The 21,730-nt window shown below is 39.6% G+C and overlaps 2 protein-coding genes across 4 annotated transcripts in view; both read right to left on the reverse strand.

Moving 5' to 3' along the window:
• Nucleotides 1–2,404: 2,404 nt before the first annotated feature.
• Nucleotides 2,405–19,013, reverse strand: map2k7 (mitogen-activated protein kinase kinase 7). Of its 2 annotated transcripts, XM_077570480.1 has the most exons (12): nt 18,889–19,013; nt 16,127–16,174; nt 14,225–14,363; nt 13,639–13,705; nt 13,293–13,406; nt 13,073–13,192; nt 12,699–12,806; nt 12,385–12,564; nt 12,198–12,278; nt 11,565–11,707; nt 11,438–11,483; nt 2,405–10,495 (listed from the first exon to the last, which is right to left on the reverse strand). In XM_077570480.1, the coding sequence occupies exons 1-12, from the start codon at nt 19,010–19,012 to the stop codon at nt 10,349–10,351; spliced, it is 1,317 nt and encodes a 438-aa protein (XP_077426606.1). In that variant the 5' UTR covers nt 19,013; the 3' UTR covers nt 2,405–10,348. The 2 variants fall into 2 exon arrangements, with proteins under 2 accessions (XP_077426606.1, XP_077426607.1); XM_077570481.1 differs by lacking the exon at nt 16,127–16,174 and having other exon boundaries at nt 18,889–19,012.
• Nucleotides 19,014–19,459: 446 nt separating this feature from the next.
• The window catches only part of pkn1a (protein kinase N1a), a 35,768-nt gene continuing 33,497 nt past the window's right edge, over nt 19,460–21,730 (reverse strand). The window contains exons 20-23 of one of the 2 annotated variants that reach the window (XM_077571258.1): nt 21,534–21,676; nt 21,161–21,268; nt 20,991–21,071; nt 19,460–20,607 (exon numbers count right to left, since the gene is read on the reverse strand). In XM_077571258.1, the coding sequence (XP_077427384.1) occupies nt 20,404–20,607; nt 20,991–21,071; nt 21,161–21,268; nt 21,534–21,676 (536 nt within the window). In that variant the 3' untranslated portion in view covers nt 19,460–20,403. The remainder of the gene's footprint in view (nt 20,608–20,990; nt 21,072–21,160; nt 21,269–21,533; nt 21,677–21,730) is intronic. The other variant, XM_077571259.1, reaches the window with a different exon arrangement.

Here is a 21,730-nt window from a genome sequence, read left to right on the forward strand (position 1 = left end):
ATTTCCCACAATAGGTAAATTATATAAAATGCATTAGTTTAAATTATTATTATTATTTTTTTTTTTTTACAGTTTTATTTACAACAGAAAAATATAATGAATGAATTTTCAGGGGTAGGCCATATGTGCATTTTAGATGGTAACAGTTGTGAGTAGCTACCTGAAAACAAGGTGAAAATTAAGCGTATAGGCCCAGATTTGCTGTCAAACCAGGTGAAGCGTCTACCTGCACGCCACCAATCAGCTTTGGTCTTAATTCCCCAACCATATATGGTCAGACCAGCTTTGAAACAGGGAAGAGAAGAAGAGGCAACAGAAGGTGGGGTCTATTGTGTGTGTGTGTGTGTGTGTTTTTTTGCTGCTGCTCGGGTGTAAAATATCTTTTCAAAGACCGTCATTAGCTGTGCACCAAGCAAAGAAGGTGGAAGTGGAGCGCATAGGCGGCGGTGGCGTGTCGCAACATGACAGGAAGACGCCTAACACAAATTTTTATGCACATACTGTGTGTGTGTACTGTCTAAGGGTGGTGGACCATCAATTTTATTGATTAATATATGAGTCACTGTGTTTTTTGTTTGTCCTTTTGTTTGTTTTATCAACTTCAAAAGTTCAAATTAGTGGTGTGTTTTTGTGATGTTTCCTTTTTTTTAAGAGGAAGCTAAGTCAAAATGTTTTAAAAAATTTATATAGAATTTTGGCAGTTTTTGTCCATACTGCCAGGTCGAAATGTTATTCAAATGAGAAGGCGGTCCTAAGCGTATCTTGGGTTGGACTATGCGGTTGCAAGCCGGCGAGACTTCCTTGTTCGTCGAGTAGGTCAACAGCGGAGTCCAAAACCAAGACACGCTTAGGACCGCCCCCTCGTTTGAATAACATTTTGACCTGGCAGCATGGACCAAAACTGCCAAAATTCACAAATCAATAAATGACTAAATAAATAGATAGATGACTAAATAAATAAATAAATGACTAAAAGTGAAAATAAAATGAATATAAAAATATAATTCAGAAATTAAATGCAAATGTGTGTGTGTGTGTTTGTGTGTGTGTATATATATTTCCATTTAAATACAACTTTCAGGGTAAAAAGCTTAATACGTTAAACCAAAACACACCATCGTAAGGTGAATTAGCATTTTCCAACTTCCAGTTTAAATGATGAACGTTTTAAGAAGGAGTCAGTCGGGGTTACACGCGCATGCCATTTGCATGCCAAAGCGTCAGATGGAGCCGCCATCCTGTTGGTTCATTTGACGCAGCCGCAGGGCAACAGTTTTGTTGTTGTTGCGCCACCTCGCATTCGGCTTCCTGCTTTACAGCACAAGTGCATTGTTGTAAGATAGAATGCAGACAATCTGGATTTGTTTGTACAGCACATTAAAGGGAGCGTGCAATGCACCTAAAGAAAGAAAAAAGTAATACAATCAATAAGCTTCTATGGGTGAGCAGTATGTTTTTATATATTGTGTAAATCGTATTTATTGTCTAGATAAGTTTAGTACTGAACAAGTGCAGTCCACATATTTACAGATCATTGTTTCATGAAACATGACAAGCTGAACTTTGTAATAAAGACACAAATTTGTTTGTATTATTGCTGTAATCTCATTTATGATGTACTGACTTAAGTCTATGGCACATTTGTTTGGTAGAACTTTGTGAAGTTGTCGTATTGAACGCTTAAAGGACTGCGATTATGAAATGGCAATATTGAGAGAAGCGGGGGGTGGGGGTTGGTGGGTGTGTTAGCAATTACATTGTTTTATGCCCTAAATGTATGTTTTGTATTACTGGCTTGAACTACCGGTGACAAATTCCTTTTGTGTTTTTATTTATTTTTTTAATTTATTTTTTTTCCCAGGAGAGCTCAGTATTGTTCATTCGATTTGACATCATCATTGCTCTCCTTTTTTAAAAAAATAAATAAATTAAAAAAAAAAAGTTTTTTTTTTCTTTTTTTTCCTTTTGTGTTTTAACATACTTGACCCACTAAGATTCAGATAAAATATATTGTCCAGAACCACCTTTATGAGTTTACTTTCAGTTTGAATATTGCCCCCTCTTGTGGACAAACTATACATTACAATGCTCCGGCTTCCAGTGTAAATCAAGTTTCAAGTGTGTATGGAGCGTAAACTTACTATAATACAGTTGTAATTACCGTATTAACATAGGTGCAAATGTCATTATAAAACTACAGGCCCAAAAAGTCTCCCCCCCCAACCCCCCCACAAAATAAATAAATTAATACATTAAATACATCTGGTAGATTATATAGAATATAGCATCTTTCTATATTTGGTAACCCCATAAAAAAATAAAATAACATATGCACATACAGTACCCTCCAAAAGTATTGTACCACGAAACATGCAGGCTTAAAAAACAAACAAACTATGACACATTAGCTTTTTATGTTTTTATTTATTTGATTTTTTGGTGTTTTATTGTTTTTTTCTCATCAAAAGAATCCTGAGGTATTCACAATTTAATGGCATTTATTCTTTTTTGAAATGAGACCGAGGGTTGTGGGGGAGGTGAAATACAACAAGAAAATAAAAATGATGAAAGGGGCAGTAAAGCTGTGAGACTTGATACATACATCTTCATGGTGGTAAAAAAAAAGAAGGGGGGGGGGGACTAACAGTATGCTGGTTCTCTCATCTTTATAGCGAAAACTGCTCAAGTCAACCTAAAGCCAAACAAACAAAAATAAATCCGAATTTCAAAAGAATTGGCATAAACAGTAAATAGGGGATTAAAATAAAATAAAAATTTGGACAAAATTCCAAATGTGAACATTTGTTATTGGGGTACAAGAGTAAATAAAAAATAAAAATGGAGGCGTTTTGTCCTGGCTGGGTGTTTGTATTTCGATACGTTTAGGTATATTATTATTATAATAATGATATACTTTTGACTGCTTGCTTCTCAAGTCAAGTATTTAAAAAAAACATAACAAAAATCAGAAGAAAAATAATAATAAATATATGTATATATATATTCAGTGAAGTAAATACACCGTTGAATGATGTTCTTGCTGCATCACAGATAAATAACACAAAAATAGGTTGTAACTCTTTAAAAAAAATAAGGGAGGGGCAGTCTGCAATGCAAGACACAAACAAAAAGAATCATCATCATCATCATCATAATAAAAACCCATTACAAGTGCAACATCAGTCATGACAGCTTTCGGAAAACAAAAGAAAAGCTCTTGTATTTGTCGGTTCACTTACTACAGCATCAAACAAACCAGAAAGAATAGAAAAATAATCACAAACATAATAATAAAAAAAAACATTTATGTCAAACCAAAAACAGGGCAAAGGATGTATTTTGTGGAGGAAGGGAGACAATAAAGCAACAGCACACAATTTATAACCATAATGAGTCATAAAGTCATCAAGATTTCTGATCGATCCACAAAAGAATACAAAACAATAGCAATACTATTAAAGTTGAGTTTATGTCGTGGCTACAATCAGGTGGACATCAATTACAGCCGGAGATATTTACATATCCACCTGGCCATCACATGCAGTGGAACCTCGAAAGTTGAATCCGCTCTGTGATGCTGGTTGACTTTCCAAATTCAAAACTATTTTCTCCTCACAGGTGATCATGTCAAGTGAAATAGCCAAATATGAACTGTACAGGTAATACTTACGGTTATAGAAGTATTAATAAACGAGTTGTATCATTGTATAATGACACTAAAATCAAGCAAAAATACTCACACTTAAGAAGCTTAATTTGTGTACGTCTGTACTGAGCAGCCCGACCCTTACGTTACAATAAGTTCCATTTCCAAATATTACCGCTTATAATCACTCTCTTCTTCAACTTGGGAGGTTCCACAGAGTGTGTTTATTATCTATTTGTTCAATTTGGTGTCATCGTTGCCCTGAATAGTATTCTTAATAACAATCCATAATAAAATAATCTTAAAACCATAATTCATGAACCATCAAATACATTGATCATAAAAAACACACACACACACACACACACACACAAATAAAAATATAATAATAATAATCATCATCTCCATCAATACAAACATTTGGTAGACACGCCTACAGCTAAGTGAAATAAAAAAATAAAATAATAAAAGGAGAGAGCTTTCTAACAAACACTGTGAGTGTGAATGAAACGGGATTGTGAGCTAGACATGACAGCTTATCAAAAATAATTCAACATTCATGACCCCCCCCCCCCCCCTCACACACACAAAAAAAAAAAAGAAAAGTCATGTGCATCCCCACCCACTAAACAATATGGAAGAAACTAACAGCTGTGACAATGACGTGCACTTGATAAACTTTACAGCAGGGGGAGGAACCTTTTTACATTTACGCGATGAGTCAACAAATGTTTATTTTTACATACCATGAGGGTGAAGTTAGTCTTGTTCTTTTTTTATTTTTACAATTGCATGAGAGGCCATGTTACCTTGTTTGTATATTATTCATCCTGCATGATTCCTTTGTGAGAAAACTTCGGAAATTAAATCTTTATTTCGGTCTGTCGGTTCCCCACCCCTGCTTTACAGCATTGATCTAACTCCCCGCAAAAACAAAACAAAAAAACAATGAAAAAACAAGCAAACAAAATCCCTCCCACCCTGATACAATCCTTAAATATGTAGTCAGCTCATTTCAAAACTCGCTGCGTGTCGCATTCGGAGGGTGGGAGTCTCTTTAGAATGTACCGCTCGTAGCAAGCCGGCATGGTTTTGCATGACTGCATAGTGACGATATTTGGTTTACTTACAGATGGGATTTAAAACACACATAAATACAGAGACAAGAGCGAGAGAGAGAGCGAGAGAGAGCGAGAGAGCGAGAGAGAGAGAGAGAGAGAGAGAGACCGCTGCTGGACGCCAAGGCACAGCTCAGGTAGGCGCTAGCAGCTAGCTTCATTGTTTATATACACAGCCGGCGAGCTAATATACACATCAAGCCAGGGTGGGATCACTTTAAATATTTGGTGTCTCTACATCAGGGCTGGGGGGCAGCTTTTTCCTAGATCTTAAAAAGTTCTCCAGGAGGGCCCGTACTGGGCCCACTCCTGTTCTACAATCCACGTAGCACATAGAGCATGTCTCGGTGCACATCAGCTTATAAACAAAAATAAGGTTAGACAGCGGGAGACTGGGTCCACCTGGGGTGGGGGGGGGGGGGGGGATGTCATCTTCATGTTGTGTCAACGAGAGCCGGAAGGTGACCTTTGGCGTCACTCAGTTTGAATGACCCCGATGACTAAAATTGCAATTGTTGGGGTCAAGTCGGTATGCAACTTTTAAAAGAGGAAGTCAACCCCCCACAAATAAAAATTCTTGACAATAATGTTTTATATGTGACTTCACTAGTCTAAATACTGTATTCTGGTGAATATTGTGTTAGTGGAATATGAGTTAAGCAGCAAAATCCTGCTATTTTTTATCCATCTCACGGGGCGGCCATTTTGCCACTTACTGTCGAGTGAAAATGACCTCACAGTTGCTCAGGTGTCAGGTAACAACCAATCACAGCTCAGCTTCAGAAAACAGGTGAGCTGTGATTGGTCATTGCCTGAGCCCTGAACAACTGTGATGTCATATTAAGTGGACAGCAAGTGGAAAAATGGCCGACCCCTGAGATGGACAAAAACGGCTAGATTTTGCTCCATAACTCATATTACACAACTGTAATATTAATCAGAATGTCATGTTTAGACTATAACATATTATTGTCAAGAAATGTTAAAGGTTGACTTTTCATATACATAATATTCGGAGCGTTGTACTACTTGAGTTATTTTTAACTGCAATCGCGGTTTTTGTGCTATCAAGATGGCTGACATCCAGTGAAGCGGGCAATTGTGGACTTTTCTGTTATGGAAGTCCAATAATGTAATTTAGTGCCAGTCTCCCTCTGTTCATTATTTAAAAAAAAAAAAGCACACAAAATGGAGGGCGATGGGGTCACTGCTACACCACAGCGCCCCCTATAGCCGCTCACACACACATATATACAGTGTATATATAGCTGAGAGCAATTAATAACGAGTTGTTACAATGACAATGTATTTGTTGGGTTGTGGACACCTTTGGTGTGCAGTTGTCAAGCTTGCAGTGGATGGACATGACCTAAAGCATCTGGACAGACAGACAGCCTCGAATCCGCCTATGGTGTAATGACTTGCATTAGTTGTATGATGCGATGTGACAAGTGTGGTTATATTGTGTCATGAGTTAGTACTTTATCTCTCACTTGCTTTTCGCCTTCCTCAAAACGTGCTCTTCTGGTCAGTATTTGGTAAAAACACGTGCGGACTTTGCATTGGAGTTCACTTATTTGGCAAAAAAGTACTTTGTCCTTTGGGGGGGAAAAAAAATAAGTGACGGTAGCGTCTAAAGCAATTTAACACAATAAAAATACGAATAAAAAAATAATAATAGTAGCAGCAGGAAATAAATACTTTGAACGGAACAACACAAATCATCCACTAGCTTGCTGGCTAATTTTTTTTAAAAAAAGTTGGCGTAACACCATGAAAGCTTTGTACAATGGCGGAAATTTCCCTTCTCAGTTTCCTGTCTTTTAGCACATACTTGACTTCCTTTTGTCTTTGTCTCATACTTACACTTTCTCGACAACTTCACTACCTCTCTTCCCATTCCTCTTCATCTTTACTCCCTTCTCCTCATCTCTCGCTCTCTTTCTGACACTTAACCGTCTCCTGGCTTGTTCAGTACCACTCATCACTTGTCCGTCCCACTCAGTGATTTGCTTTGGTGCCTAGTCAGTCAAGTCTTCACTAATGCGAATACAACAATCCTCAATAGCCTTAATTGTAGCAAAACAACATTCAAGTTTACACTGTTGATGCTAAACAACAAGTCTATATATAATGCCTATTCTCATGAGAATTTAGTAGGATATCACACTAAAATGAGTGAATCATCAACTAATTATGGGGTTACCTGATTTAAAAAAAATAATAAAAATAAAGCCAATCAAATTATTGTTAAATTATTAGCAGAAAATCACAAATTTGACATTAACCTATTAATTATTTGGATTTAAATTTAAAATCTACAGGCAATGCTTGAATGACAAAATAACCTATGAATTCAAAACTTTTCATCAGCCATTGGTAACACTATTAAAGAACCTGAAAAGTCAATTGAATTTGTTTCTAAATACATTATACATTGCAAAAGGTAATTGCTGAAAACATTTGAAAAGACTGACAGCTACAGTACTGAATTGCGGAGGTAAAGCGTAAACTGTTTTTGTTTTTTTGTTTTTTTTACTATTTAAGTTTTGCTGACTGACATGCATGACTGCTACAAGTAAAAAAAAAAACTGTCAGTGTTGTTATTTAAATTCCCAATCAATGAGGTGACGCCCCGGATGAGTCCGCCGCCCGTCAGCTGGGCCCAGAGAAGCCCCAAAAGCCTGTTAGCTTTCAAGCTAGCTGGTAACTAGCGCCTTTCGCCGAAGTGTGGATAGCCCCATGGCAACCCGGTGGGATCGATTACAGCTACAGGAGGCTTTAATCAGTTATATTTTTGCAGCGACGAGTGTCCATAACAGAAAAATACTACATGAAGTAGCATTCATTTTTCAGAACAATGAGTTTTCATATAAATTACCTGTGGATTTTAAAATGTTTTTATAATTCCAATTTGGCAGGGTGACACACTGACTTGTGTCATTATTTAGATAACTTTCAAAAAATGTCATTTATCAGTGCATCGCATGAATTGTAACAATGTTTCCAGGGAAACTTATGTGATCTGCAGACAGTATGTCGAATCAATCAATGCTTTTCATTGCATTTTCTGCACTGTCAATTTGAAGAAAAAAAGTCCTTTATGTTTCTATTTAATTTCTATTAGGGATACAAATTTGGATAGAATATAATTTTTTTTTTTTTTTACGGATTAATTGATGATTAAAATAATTGTTATTGAGCAGCTCTAAAATCCATGATTGGATGATCGGTATCAGACATAACAGCATAAAACCCTGATCGGAACACCTCTAATTGTAACACGAGCAAGTCTAGCACGTCTATTTTTTATGAAAATGCTTCACTTTCAGTACGATTTCCTACTAAATTGTGGTGAGAACAGTTACTATGTCTTTGAGAATGATGTGTGCTTAATGAAAGACATTATCACCAAAAATCCTCTCAAAGTGCACTTCATTCGGTTGCATTTGCCTTCTGTCTCGACTATCATCTCTAGCACACAAAGCAGTTGAGACATGATCACACGTTTTAAAAATACCAGTTTGAGTGCGGCTTCAGAGTGTTTGCAAGGAACTCTTGCTTCATTTGAACATTAAAAGGAAATATAGTGGAACCTCGGAGTTTGAACGTCTCGTAACTCGTACAATTCGGACTTCAACCAAAAAATATGAGTAAAAAAGGCCTCGGAGTTTGAACTCATTTTCGGAGTTCGAACACCCAAGCAATAGCAAGCCAAGCCGAACATACCTTGAAAACGGGTAGCCGAGTGAAGTAGAGCAAAGCCGAGAAATGCCAACTTGAGACGATGCACTGCTCATTTGCAGTCAGAGCGTGAATACTCCCGGAGGTGCTCCATACTCGCGAGTGCATTTTGATTTTTCCACAACAATTTTCTTTGCCGTGGGCCCAAAGAAAGACAACAGTGCCAGGGGCAGCAAAGAAAAACATTCAGTGCTACGAACCACAGTGGAATTAGGAAGGAGATTATCACACCGTTGTAACTACCTTGACTACTTCTGTAAATACTGGCACGAGGACCCCCCCTTAGCTGTTCAACAACATGCCTGACGTTAAACAATGCACGCAAGGACCGCTTAGTAGTCTAACAATATAACCAATGTAAAATACGCAAACTCAGCACTGAACTAAAGCTAGCATTAACATAGCATTCATCATCCACTGATGCCATCACACCACAACAGGTAAGGTATTTTTATTGTTTGAATACTGTACTGTAAATGTAAAAAAACAAAAAGAAATAGAACTTAAAATAGGAATTTTCTGTTTTTAGAGCTTGGGAACGGATTAATTGCATTTACATTATTTCCTATGGAAAACAATGTTTTGGAGGTTGAACAATTCAGACTTTGAACACTTCGCAGGAACGAATTATGTTCAAACTCCGAGGTACCACTGTAGTTGACTGTTATTGCACTGTAATGCATCTCGAGTCTCTTGGCCTCCACCTCACAACTGCAATCACCTTTGGTCTGGAAAACACTAAACAGCAGACAGAGAGGACACGAGGTAGACAACTAATTGGCGTAGGCAGATGCTCCACAGGCGATAACATCGATCCACCCCATTTTTCTATTTCTTTGTACAAGTTGAACGTCTGCGTCTCCTCACGGAAAAAGCATCGCAAGTAAACAGCCCACCAAATAGCCATCAGACATCAGTATGACTTCCATCTTTCCTTCTATCTTCTCAGGTAACTCATTATGGACAAACAACAAAAAAGGTTAGAATACAATACTATTTTTTTCCTGAATTTTCCCGTCCAATTCCGTAGCTGATAGTTGGATTTGGAGCTTGTTCACTTAAACGCTGACCAATTGGTGTTAGAAATGAGGCTCTCTCAGTTTGTGTTTGACTTAATAGGATATATTATATGTAGATGCATGTTTAAAAAAAAAAAAAAAAAAAAAAAGATTCTAGAAAACTTCATTGATTTCAGTAATTCAATTTAAAAAGTCAAACTCCGACTGAATCCTTAAACACAGCACCAAATTTAACCTCATTCCTAACATTTGGATTGTTTATGTACTGGTAATATTCAGATTTCATGTGAAGAAGGTTTACGTCAAATGTAAGCTATAATCATCAAAATGATAACAAATAAAATCATGAAATATTTCACTCTGTGTGTAGTGAATATCTCCACATGTGCAAGTCTCACTTTCAATTGAACTAATGAAATAAATGAAGTTTCCTCCAGTGTTCATATCTGGACACACTCAAGGCATGCTTGTACATGTGACAGTGGCTTGGATGACACTCATTGCTAAGCGACGACTACAAATGGACAAATAACGATGGTAGTTGCGCACAAATGAAGATAAATAACTACCGCGCACACCTAATCCCATGTCTGCCTGTCCAGATTGAACATGCCATCCCATCCATCAGTCCCTCCCTCCGTCAAATCCGCCGGCCCAAAAATCCCTCATCATCTTCGTCGTCATTTCGCTCTTCGAGGGCTTCTCCGGTGGACAGAGTCTAAGGCTAGGCTTAGCGTCTTTAGGCTGAGGCTAGACTACATTTGAGGGGACAGCTGAGCGTACGGCGGGCGAGGGGGGGCGGGGGGGGGTCTCTCTGCGGGCTACCTGCTGAAGAGCGAGGAGTGGAGCTGGTGCTGATGGCTGTAACACTGGCTGCTGCGAGGCGACTCGGTGCGATCCATCACCGTCTGGAACCAACCGGCCACGTCCACCTCCAGCACCTCGTAACGGCGGATGAAGCTGTGCTCCTGCAATAAGGGAACGGAAAGAAGACGGTTTAGGATGGATTTATCACGCCTAAGGTATCGTATTTGTAGGACTTTAACTTGTTCCGTTACCACAATTGTTACTCAAAAAAGTGATATGGAAATGTCATCAATCTGTTCCAGTCTCCCATAAAACACCAACAAACAAAAGAATTGCAATGTGCTTTTCTAATAAGTGTGGTAAATCAGATTTTTAATCCACATTGGAAAGATGCCTGATTCCATTCCAGTTTGAAAACTATTTGCAGTGACAAGAGACATATACAAGTTTTCTACGAGAAAGCCCCAAAAAACTAAATGTAAATAAAAATCGGACCTTGAGTCACTTAAACTAGTGGTTCTCAACTTTTTTCAATGACATACCCCTGTGCAATATTTTTTTCAGCAAAGTACCCCCTAACCAGCACAAAACATTTCTGATTCAAGAAAAAAAACGACTTTGTATTTATGTGGTCTCTTGAACTATTTGTATTTTATTTTTTTAAAGAAGAAGGTATAACTAAAAAAAAAAAAAATTTTTTTTTTTTTACTTATAAATATTTGTGCAAATTATTATTAACATCAAGTGTCCTCCTTTGGGCTCATAGTAAATCTCTGTTCTCAAAAAGAAACTATGAACTGAATTTTAAATAAAGTGACAGGTGATTCTAGGTGGCATAATGACAAGTTGGGTCAAACCATTCTGGTATGGGGGAAATGCTGGGTTTTTAGGACACTGAAATTGAATACCCTACTGAATATCAAATTAATTTTATGAACTTATATTTTTCTGAAATATTTACATATATATACACTTTTGAAATATATTTTAATATCTCACGTACCCCCTGAAGTGCCCCATTTGAGAACTACTAACTTAAGCCCATGCAATGTAAATTCCGCTTTGTCACACTTGAGGTCATTCAACGCTCATTCAAGTCTTACCAGCAACTGGTGGTATTTTGGCCTTTTTCTGTGATCCTTAGTGAGGCTGTGGAAAACCAACAGAGTTCCTGTGAACATTCCGCATGAACTACAGGAGTGTTTTATTTTGTGCGCGTCCGGAGCTCACCAATCTTTGACGAAGGACTGGAAGTCGAGGGAGAATCCCATGCTGAGAGGCAGCAGAGGGGGGTCTTCCTGCAGCACTTTGGTCAGAACCTCAAAGTCTGTCTTGCAGTTCTTGTAAGGAAACTGTCCTGTGGCCAGCTCCACCTAGCGCACACCGGACAGCATTGACAGTCAAAAATTTTCTAATGACTATATTTTGTTATTATTCTAGACATGAAATACTGTCAGTAGCCAACAAAAGCACACACATAAAAAAAACGGTAAATTCAGAGATAAACACTTTTGCACAGTGATTGCTTTAACTCTGCTTTAAAAAAATAAACAACTTAAGCTTAAAGCTTGTGCTTTATGGTTAGCACGATTACAAAATAATGACACAAATTATTTCCATAACACGTTGCACAACAGATGTCAATTGGAGTTTGAATGGTTGGTTGTCTACGTGTCCTGTGATTGGCTGATGGGTTACCCTGCCCAAAATCTGCTGGATGGCCCCAACTCAGCCATGACCCTAATGTAGACAAGTGCTACAGAAAAATGGATGGATGCATATTTGCTAATTCCCCTGAATAATTAGGGTAAAAAAAAAAATAAAAAAAAAAAAAGATCTGTAAGGATGACAATGAAATCTGACCAGAGAGATGCCAAGGCTCCACACGTCCGCTCGGATGTCGTAGTCGGGTTTGGTGGGATCAGGAGGGTCTATTCTCTCAGGCTGCAAGGATAAAAACATACATACATGAAAACGTGTTCATTCCATATCTGATAGATAAGCTGAATGAAGTCAACAAGTTTGCAAAACATGATTTGTTGCCCCTCACCGCCATGTACGCAGCACAGCCAGCGCTGCGAGTCTTTGCTTTCGAGTCGACGAGACGTCCGCTGATGCCGAAGTCGCACAGTTTGATCTGACCTTTCGCGTCCAGGAGAATGTTGGAGGGTTTGACGTCACGGTGGATGACGCCGTGTTTCTCTTTCAAATAAAGCAAGGCTTTCACTATCTGGAGTGGAAACACGGGGTGATGATCAAACCACAAAATGAAGGCAGCAAAGGATTTTCTTGGATGTAGGGATGTGGCAATTGAATATTTTGAAGAATCGATGGTTCTATATTCTACTTGAATGGCTCACTTACTGCAACAGTCATCTTTCCTAAGATTTGTTCAGGGATGGGGCCTTGGATTCTCTTCTTGAGCTTCTCAGCACACGTTCCCATCAGTTCCATGGCAATAAATACATCTGTCTGTAAAGGCAGGCACATACAAAATTGTTAAATGCGGTCAGTTGGACTACATTGACAATAATGATCAATGATTTATTGTTGGGTAATACAGTGGAACGTCAGTGATTCAACCTGGACTAGCCGCCCCCCCCAAAAAAATCTCCAAAAGCGCAGTAAGCATCAAAGCGGTTTTTAATTTTTTTTTTAATATATATGGAAGAATGGGAAATAAGCGTCACCAAATGGATTCTGTTCTACTTTGGAGGTTCTATTTCAAACCCACTCACATTGGTAACTATGGCACCGTAGCACTGAATGATATAAGGGCAGTCGTGACTTTTCAGCACCACGTCCAGGTCCATCAGGATCCTCTTGTTCTCATCCTTGTTTCCTGTTCGCCGCATTTGCTAAGGACACACACACAAATTTGGATGACCATTATATAGTAGAAAGATGACAATTCAACAGAAATAATCACAAACTGCAGAAAGTACAGGAAGTTCTTACTTTGACTGCGATGACGTGACCAGTCTTCTTGAATCGCACTTTAAAGACCTGCCCACAGGTTCCGCTGCCGATCTCGCCCTCATCGATCAAATCCGTCACCTCGGCCGGGTACCTCTGCGGGACAACACGCATGTTATACACGTGAAATTGTCTTTGTTTTATATTTGAATTTCATCTTCTTTTTTTAATCTGCCACCATTTAGCGCTTGGAACTCAAATTTGTGTTTGCAACTCAAGAAGAAAAACAAAATTGAAAAACCAACAGATTGTATCTTTAAAAAAAATTATTGTGTGTCTGGTCACCTGCAAGTCCAGGTAACACATAATCATAATTAAAACAACTCACCTGTCCGTCTATTTTAAGATAACCCGTTTGTTTCATGATCTCTTGCAATTTCTGGTCAATCTCTGCACTGTAGGGACAAACACACAGAAATTATGATGTTTCCGCATTAATGTAAGAAAAAATTTGGAAGTGTCAATGCATCGTGCAAGGTTACAAGTAGGGCCTGACCGATTAATCGGCCAGTATCAGCTAATTTAAAATGGGCCACTTTTTGGCCAATTGTTATTTTGTGTTTTACTCATTAACACATTACAACATAAGAAAGATAATGACATTCAAAAATCCCCCTGAAAAAAATAAAAGGGAACGACAATCCTATTTTTCTCTCTGCTGTAAAGATAAACAAATACTAAAGGACAAAGTAATGTAAATGTGCCTGTATTTATTTTAGTATTGTAATCACTAAAGGATCCAAAAAAATTGTTATTCTATTCATTATATATTTTTTAATTAATCAGCCGATTAATCGTTACCCAAATTTATTTTGCCACATATTGAAATCAGCATGGGTGTAATTAAAAAAAAAAAGAAAATACACACATCGGTCAGGCCCTAGACAAGAGCATGCGTTTGCGAGATCACATACTTCTCTAGACTCTTCTGTAGGCCGTACTGAGGGGTGGGGAGGGTGAGCATGTGTCTGGGGCGACAGGGGTGGTGCTGAGGTGAGCTCTCTGAAGATGAGGAGCGGCTTCCTGCGTCATTGGCCAGGGGCAGCTGAAGGGCTGGTGCAGGGGGGGAAATGATCAATAATAGTGCATTTTACGTAACAGAGGCCTGGCATGGCAAACAAACTTGAAAAGGTTTAATTTCACTCAATTTAATTTCAAACCACCATTTTGCCATGATGCAATGGTGAGAATAAATATTATACAGTAAGGCCCGTTCCATCGCGGGTTCCAGGTTGTTGTTTTTGTACAGTTAATAACTTGATTTTTGTCTGGCGTAATTCTACTGGCGACCACTAGATGGCGCCACACTTAGTTTGAGATGGTATACATTTGAAAGAACAAAACAAGTGCAGCCTAGTTTTTGTAGAAAATGTGTAAAAAAAAGAAGAAGAAAGTGTTATCTATTGTATTATGTTTTTAAATAAAATAAAAATAATAATGTGCCATAAAAGCTGTAAAAAAAAACATGACCATATAGTATTTAAATAGGGCATTTTTCCTGTATTGCCCAAGAAGCAGCAGGTGCTCGTATCCTGGAGCCTGTTGAGGGAAAACCGCTTACTGAGGGGGAGAAGGGTTAGTAAGAGTGCATCTCCACAGTTTGGCCGGCTCCAGATTGCGGGCATAGTCTAGTCAGGCACACGGAGCCAGAAGAAGAAGAAGATGCAAACAAAGACACAAGGTTGCAGACGCCGCCCCCTGCAGGTGAGGAGGAACATCGGCCATAGCGTAGCTGGAAGTTAGAGGACTTTTCAGTTACAGGCAAACAAACACGAGAGAGGAAGACGAGTGTTCACCGCACTCCGGGGGATGCTGGATTAGAAACCGTGTCAAAAACACAAACGCGATTCCACTCCCTCCCCTAAAAAACAAAATGCGTCGTGCAGAAAAGCTGCATGCACTGTGCGATCCTCTGCCTCCAGTAAAACTTGAGGTTAATCGTCAGACATCTGCAATGCACGCACACAAACACATACACATATACACACCAATGCTGTCCTGACACTCACTGACGCACAGACAAGAGAGAGAAGTGATGGAAAGATAGAAGGAGGGTGTGATTTGAGGGGGAGGTGTCATTGGGCTGAAAATAAAAATATCTAGTAAATGAGTTGCCAACATAATGATAATAATCCAAATTCAAAGAAAGGAACCTCTGAAAACATACCAATAGGTCTATACGTGCCCTGTGATTGGCTGGCGACAGGTTCAGGAGCTAGCATTCGATTCGCATCTCGATACATGGGGTGCGATACGATTCAGAGGGTTCGATTTGATTCAGTGGGATTATGAGTCCATTTGGTGAGGCTCAGTTTGAGAGGGTGTGACCGGACGCAATGAGTTTCTTGCATCTTGCACTGCAACTTTGCAGTTAATAAAGGTTCCACAATGACAGCTTGCCAGTTGAATGGATTAATTCAATTACATCATGTCCTATGAGGATTTTGTTTTCTAAAGAAAAGCAAATTCACAACAGACTGTTCAATCTTAAATGTTCCATCCAACGTACGCTGCAATGTGGCACAACGGCCATAATAATGTCAATGAAGTGGTTCCTTGACTAACAACTATTTTTTTCTGTGACTAAGCTTGTACGTCAGAACACTAATTTCATCATTCCGTACCAATGGGTCGAAAGAGAGGAAGCGAGACCCCGCTGAGATGAGGTGATGAGGCAATGTGGAAGAGAATTAAAGGGAAATGGGGTGGTTGGAGATGGCGGGGTGGGGGTGGGGGGTGGCCTTGAGGAGATGTATAGGAGGGCTGGGAGGGTGCTGTGCAGTGGCAGAGAGAGAGAGAGATGGATTGAATGATACCTGCGCGCTGGGAAGGAGCTGGAGCAGGACTGAGCTGGATCACGATGACTAGACGGAGGAAAGAAAATACAACAACACACACGCACATTACTGCACTGCAACTACGACCACAATCACACACACTCTCTCATGCTACATGTATGCTCTCATATAAGACACATACAGAAAATAAAGAACAGTGAACCACAGCTGTGATAGCTTACATACAAATACTGTAGATAATGGTACACTCCACAAGTGTCAACCAACAGGAATTGAAGTCCAAGGATACATTTTTAATAATTGTCTATGCAACGGAGAATAATCTGGCCAAATGAGCATTCTTCTCTCTTCTTACAATCAAAATCAGTAAAGGCCCAATTATCGGATGTTTCTACAAGATATTCCAAACCAATTGCTGCTGATGTAAGACAAGCCACTCTCGTCTGTAACAATCCGCAGTGTGGCACCGCGCCACAGGGTGGCGCCTCCTTGTTTTTCTTGCGCATACGCAGCACTCTCGTTTTGGCCATCAATGTATTTGATGCTGTGGACGTGGACGCGTATCGTGACGCGTGATAGCGCTGAGAATCCTACTATTTTTGTTTCCTTTTAATTTAAGAAAATAAGCCTGTGGACTTCCAGTTCCTTTATTGCTCTCCAGTTTTTTGCTATCCAGCTGCGTCGTCCATGGCTGATCAGCCACCTCGCGTTACATGTCAACAGTGAGAATCACTTAAAGTAGCACTAAGGAACTTTTCAACCTTAATAAAATATTTTCATAATTCTTCTGAAGAAACATCCACTTTAAAATACTTGAATGGTACCTTTGCCATAGCCTGAGGGGGGTCTGTATCATTTTTTGTGGTAATAAGCAACTTTGAAGAGGATGGTAGGAACACAACAAAAAGCTACAAATGTGCTGACTGCTTTATGGCATACGTCACTTCCCCCTTTCCCCATTCATTACAAAGACGGAAGTCAATTTGAGCTAAAAAACGACACAATGTGCTTGTCCTCATGGGAAAGGTGATCTTCCGCCATAATCAACATAAACTGAAAGCTCCTTAGTGTTGCTTTAAGAGGCTAAAATTTTAGGTCCCACAGTGATTTACACAAGGACCAACATTAACGGTGACCGGGTGGCTCTGAGCCAGTAGGGCACTTTATCGGGACAAAACATACCTTACACTACAGATACAGAATATTTTTTTGTACTATCATGTGTACAGTATATAGTATGTGTAATCATTTAAACTTCTCATATTGAGTCGGAACCTGTAATGTTAAATGTTAAGAAGGCACTTTTATTTTCTCTATGGGCTACGAAAAGTACTATCATGATATTGTCTAATAAATTTTTTGGGGTAGTATTACAGTAACGTACTCAAGATTCTTTGCTTATTCTCTATTGGAATTTTGTTTACTTTTGCTAAAGTGCTCTCAAGTGTCTTCGTCTGAGCCCTGTTGCTTTAAATATTGCTGCCGTAATTAGCATATCATGTAGGTCAAGAGTATAGTGTCTTAAAATTTAAAGGTTGCATTGAGGCACCTTTCCAAAGCAATTTTAGGATTTGAACAACATTTCCTCCAAGTACTTCCATGTTATCTCACTTAGAGATGAATGTTAAGTTCTTAAGCATAAACGAGAATCCGAAGAAGCCCAAAACCTAGTTGCTGATGCTGTTTCTCCTTCGTTGTATTTTACGGCGGTCTGGATAACCTGTGGCAACATAAGGCCTCTCAAAGCCCAGTTAAAGTACGACAACAAATGGTGCTTGAGTTGAGGAAACTTGCAATTGTGTGTGGAAGTATAGGTATGTGTGTGGTGGTTGGTGTGCTGTGTTGGTCATCGTGAGTACAATATAAGAGCACCTGCCTCAACTTGCCATTTTTCTCCCTGTCTTGTGGGGTCTCTCACGCTGATGGATTAGCCTCATGTAGGGAAGGCTTTAGCATGTGCGATGATATGCAGGTGACATTCCTGACATAACAGATTTTCTATTTTGCCTTCGAATGTCTGGCAAAGGGGAAAAAGTCCAGATACACAATACAGAAAACATGGTTTGGTAGATGGAAAAAAGTACTGGAGAAGGACTTTTTTTGTACAGAGTTGCTGTTGAACTAGCTTGTTTATTCTCCGATTCTTTTAAACCAGAGTTGCAGACAACATAACTCAGTTAAAGATATGTTCGTGGTAGTTGTCATTTTATGGTATTAAAACAGATGTGACTGGTTTATTTAGTGAGCGAAAATCTGTTAGCCGCTGTCTCGTCAAGGGTGAAAAAATGGCAGTGAAATCAGATTTTGCGGGAAGTCTAATCACCACGAAACACACGTAGTGTAGAAAAGATACACTAAGGGTACGCGTACTTACGAAAAACGACAGAAACGACCATATTTTACTGTTTATGTGGGGCCTGCCGCCGACTATCTGCTAGCACGTTAGCTTAGCATGTTTGACAGCACAGCAGCCCAACACATTCTGGAGGTGACTGTTGGCTAAATACTTCATGACAGCAGCTCAGACTTTAAAACCTCAATTTACACACCCACTGGGACTCGTTCTTATCAAGAAACGAGCGCCTTAGCGTAAAACGACATCGCGTAATACGTACGTCGGAATTTGTTTATGTGGCTAGCTGGTTAGCACGCAGCGGAAAGGGGGAGCATAACAGCCCCTCTCCTTCACTCCCACCCTCCACCTCTTTCGAGTTTTTTCCTCCCCAACAGTTATTCGGGCCCATTTGTGTTGAGCCCGGCCATCCCCAGTGTACACTCACTTGGTCTCGCGTGGGCTCTATGCGGGCTCATGTCGATCTTGAGGTCCATACTCCGCCGAGCCTCTTCGTTTTCCTGCTTTAGTTTCTCCTCGATCCGCGACAGCCTCTGTTCCAGCGACGACATCTTGAAAAATTGAGCTCCCCATGGAGCACAGCTCTATACTGCCCCCTTTGGCAGACAGACAGACAGACATGCACATACTGTAACTATGTAAAGGCATGCAGACTAGGCACTGAAGGGTAGTTAGACAGGAAAAAGACCGGTAGTTTTAGTAAGATATTGAAATAGCAACATGTATGAGATGACAAACAGATACAGTTGTAGACAGACAGACATGCATAGACAGGCACAGATGTACAGTTAGACAGGAAACCCCATGCGGATAGACAAGTATTGATGAAGTCGGGCAGACATTCCGATAAATAAGCATCTCTGTCGTATTGCAGGTAGACAGGTATTGTTTCACACAAATACATGCAAGTAAACAAACATTGACTGTACAGACAAACATTTAGGTTCAGGTAGACATGCAGATAGACTGTTAGACAGAAAAACAAGCAGATGGGCAGGTACAGATGTCCATTTAGACAGCCATGTAAATAAAGAGGTGCTTGATTGAAGACAAATACTCTTCATTGAGGTGTTACAAATCCAACATTAATTGTTCTACATGAAGTATAAAGAATATGACTATGAATATTAGTGTACTGTTATGTCCATCTTGATATTGTTGAACCATTGGCGTCCAACTAGTATCTTAAAACAAAACGGTCAAACATGTTGCATCGTTTTCAAGTAACTTCCAAGTCGAGTCATTTGTACCTCAAGGCACCATTGTATATTTTTTAATGACCACAAAGATTTTATGCTGATATTTGTGGCGTGTGCTTACTGCACTCGCTGTTTTATTGCAATCATCACACCCCGAACAGATCCAATTGTAAAACAAAAGTATGTTCAGGGTATTTGGAATATTGCAATCGTCAAAAGTCCATTTGCGCCAAATGCAGCGGTCACGTGAAAATCCGTACAGCATAAATAAAAAGACATCGACTGAGTTGACGTCAAGACAGTGGTCATATACCCTGTGGTCAACTTCCTGTCACATCTGAACGTGTCGATTCGCCGTCACCTGATTCACTCTTTTGACAGGTCATCATATTTTCTTCATTCTTAAAAAAAAAAAAAAAAGTAACTGGAGAATAGGTGTGCAGCTTATCTCGTCACTCTTCCTGTCGCTGTATAGAAAGAGTTGCCAACATAAAAACTTTACTGGTCAATATGTCTGATACAAGTAAAAATGTAAGGCATCGGTAACAAGAGGCAGCTTGTCAACTTCTACGTATTTTGTCCTGCCAATAATTTATCCAATTTCCTTCAGCCAGCGCCTAGAACAGCCAACAGATGTGGAAAACTTAACTTCAGTGTTACCCACATTCATTCACAGTGTTTTAATGAAACAATCATACGGGAGGGGGAGCGGGCCAAAAAAAAAAAACGATATTCCCGCGCCACTAGCAGACATTCGACACGTAGTCAAAGTCCAGGAAGCTGTCCTGATCCTTGCGCGTGAGAACGCGAGGCTCTCGCGGAGGAGTCAGGGCCGGCTTTTCTGTGGTGAACTCCTCGTCAAAGTTGCTGACGTCTTCCTTGTCGCCGATGGAGGGGACGAAGGGGGGAGGTACCTTCCTTTCTAGCAGTGCCTCCCAGTCTATGTTCTGAAAAAGAAAAAGGGTTGCGAAAACAGATTTATTTATTTATGTATTGTGAGCTGCAGCGGTACAATAGTATGGAGGACCAAAACTAAAAATAAATAAATGACTAAATAAATAAAGAAATTAATAAATGTGAGCGTAAGTGAAAACACAAACGGATAGGATGTAAAAAATATACAATAAAAAATGTGGGAAATAAAAACAACATAATATAAATATATCCCTAAATAAATAAAAGTTAAAAAAATTAAAAACAAGATTCAAAAAATAAATTATATTAAGTCTTGCACCACCAATAACTGACATTGTTGGTTAGCCTTGGAAAAGATGTGTGCTTCACTGAGTTGTTGTTTACATTTTGTAGGCTAGAAATAGAACCTTCTTACCCTGAAGAAAGGCTGCTTCTTCACTTCCTCTGCATCCTTCTCACCCGAGCCCAGCCGCCTCTCTGGGTTCCTCCTTAGCAGCTGTTTATGTTCACACATGCACAGTGGAGGTTTATATGTGATCACTGATGAGTGGCTTTGTCACATTGCTGTGTTGAGTGTATTCGCACCCGTCTCATGATACCGATTGCTTCGGTTGAGAGGAAGCGTGGGTAGCGGACTTCGTCATTTACGATGCTGTCAAACACCTCCTCTTCGTCGTCCCCTGGGAATGGTGACTACAAGCACACAACACAGGGTGGAATGATCAGGTTCATATCATGATGTCATGATGATGATGTCGCAAAGATTATGAACAATCGTATTTTTTAAAGGTCCCTCCTCCAATGTATTTTTAGAGCAATCAGAAGCAATAAATGAATATGTATTACAAAAAAATCTGATTTGGTATTCACAAATATTTTAGTCAAAATAAAGGCGAATGAACCATGAATGAAAATGGAAGACAGATTATTCATGGACTTCAATTAGACTTAGACTCACCTCTCCCACCAACATCTCATAGATGAGGACCCCCAGTCCCCACCAATCCACTGCCCTGGTGTAGGATGTATCTGTCAGGACCTCGGGGGCCAAAAACTCCGGCGTCCCACAGAAAGTGCTGGTGCGGTCCCCGTAACCCATGCCTACGAGACAGAAGTAAAGCATCATGTGACCCAGATCCAACATCGGGAACCGAT

Source organism: Vanacampus margaritifer, chromosome 7 (genome assembly GCF_051991255.1).
Source record: "Vanacampus margaritifer isolate UIUO_Vmar chromosome 7, RoL_Vmar_1.0, whole genome shotgun sequence".
In the NCBI taxonomy this organism is placed as follows: Eukaryota; Metazoa; Chordata; class Actinopteri; order Syngnathiformes; family Syngnathidae; genus Vanacampus; species Vanacampus margaritifer.

Coding starts and splice junctions, on each gene's coding strand:
- map2k7 (XM_077570480.1), bottom strand. CDS start 19,012: ATGTCGTCGCTGGAACAGAGGCTGTCGCGGATCGAGGAGAAACTAAAG. Junction 13,407..13,638: donor ATCTTAAAATAGACGGACAG/GTGAGTTGTTTT, acceptor GTTGTCCCGCAG/AGGTACCCGGCCGAGGTGAC. Junction 12,807..13,072: donor ACGGTGCCATAGTTACCAAT/GTGAGTGGGTTT, acceptor CTGCCTTTACAG/ACAGATGTATTTATTGCCAT.